The following is a 1,725-nucleotide window of genomic DNA, read 5'->3' as shown; positions in this document are numbered from 1 at the left end:
GCCGGAGCTAGGCCAGTTCCGGAGCGGTGCCGGGCACAAGGGCGGCGTGGGTCCTAGGTGTGACCAGATCACATCAAGATCAGCGATTTCTAGGAGCGTAAGATATTTGCATCTCACTTGTGTTTAATAACCTGCATTGTTGAGCTTACATTTTTGATTTCCCATTTTATAGAAAATTGCTGCTTGGATTTAATTGATTGATTAGTAAATAAATGCAAGTATAAAATCTTCTTCTGAGTGGGTTTCTTCCAGACTGAGTACATTGTGTTTCGCATAGTTTCAAACTTGTGAGGGGGGGTAAAGGGTCATAGGGTCATCAGGGCTGGTCCTGGGGTGAGCAGATACCCTTTTCACTACATTTGGCATAGTCTTGGCAGGATTTGCGATCATAATGCCATTCTGCAAGAAACAGGGGAGAGGTGAATGCAATGAAGGAAACAGTGCGCTCTGTCACATTCCGGGGTGGCCGGTAACAAATGCATGGTCATCTGTGGCAGATATATTGTATCGGTATTCTGCGCTGATGGCATGGGATATGCTTGAAAATGATGTTTCCCCGGAGGTAAATAGTGAGTGTTTGGAGAGTTTACCGCATGGGAAAAGTTGTAAGGAGCTGATGGCCGCAGGGAGCGTAGGCTGGTTGTTCCTGCAGGCGCTCTGGAAGATGCTTGAGAAAGACTTACTTAAAGATGCACAAATTCGAAAATTAAATGATGAGATATCCCTGCTCCAAAAGCAGCAAATCATTATGAGGGAGACCCTGGAATCATCAAGAGAACGTTCAAAGATAAGAATTCAGGCATTAATTAGGAATGATACATGGGATCCAAATGTATGGTCTGGCGATGTAAGCGACAGTGAGTCTGAGCAGACCTTTGTCTGGGATGAGCCGCTCGAAGTGAGGATCGCAGAGCTAGACTGTTTCGAGGGAGAGGAATTGGAATGTGTTCAGAAAAAATGTGCTTATCCAGCGCGGCGGTTAATAACTAATAAATCAAAAGGCAAAGCTGGCGGTGGAAATATTCAGAATACTAGGATTGTCAGGCATTACACCCAGACAGAGTTGTTACACATTGGCAAGTTGTTTAGAAAAAGAGCTGGCAAACAGACTTTGAAGTGGCTTCTGAGAGTCTGGGATACCGGAAGTGACGGCATCTTCTTGACCCCAGAAGAATTATTGAAGATGGGCTCAATTACTACCAATGTCATGCTGGGTCATATTTTGCGTGGCGCTTTAGGGCAGCAAGGTTCACATTCATTGTTTAATTGGCTTCAGACTGCTTTAACAAATTTGTATGCAAGCCCAATGGATATGGAAGAAATGTCGGGCCATTGGAATTCATTACCCAAAGCGACAGATCAGCTTAGAGAGATGGATTTACAGTGCGCAATGTACAGTGAAAATTATGCAGGACCTGATATGGAACTTTTCACTGCAGACATGCGTGTGCGCTTATTGCGAAATGCCCCTGGCCACATGAAGTGAGCATTACTCTCATTGCTGGGTCCAACGCAAGGCAGAGCCATTGGTGAAGTTGCACTGTTACTTGGGCAATCAGACAGACTGGATGAGCGCAAAGCAGTGCGCCTAGTGGCTGCAGGTGTTGATTCTGGGAAAAAGCTTGCCAAAAATGCAAAGTCTAAAGATAAAACTGACACTATTAAAGTTGCACGCAGGCAAATGTGGGTGGACCTGCTAAAAGCGGGAATTCCAAAGGAAGAGAT

General features: G+C 45.1%; 1 protein-coding gene across 1 annotated transcript; it reads left to right on the top strand.

The window, feature by feature from the left end:
• Positions 1 to 523: 523 nt before the first annotated feature.
• LOC138520535 (Friend virus susceptibility protein 1-like) lies at positions 524 to 1,486 on the top strand. The gene has a single exon (XM_069632880.1). It carries the CDS (start codon positions 524 to 526, stop codon positions 1,484 to 1,486), a length of 963 nt encoding a protein of 320 aa, XP_069488981.1.
• Positions 1,487 to 1,725: the final 239 nt, after the last annotated feature.

The sequence above is a fragment of the Ambystoma mexicanum genome, chromosome 13, assembly GCF_040938575.1.
Source record: "Ambystoma mexicanum isolate Mex_15411 chromosome 13, UKY_AmexF1_1, whole genome shotgun sequence".
Taxonomy (NCBI): Eukaryota; Metazoa; Chordata; class Amphibia; order Caudata; family Ambystomatidae; genus Ambystoma; species Ambystoma mexicanum.
This window is presented reverse-complemented; position numbering and strand designations above follow the sequence as displayed.

Coding starts and splice junctions, on each gene's coding strand:
- LOC138520535 (XM_069632880.1), top strand. CDS start 524: ATGGCATGGGATATGCTTGAAAATGATGTTTCCCCGGAGGTAAATAGT.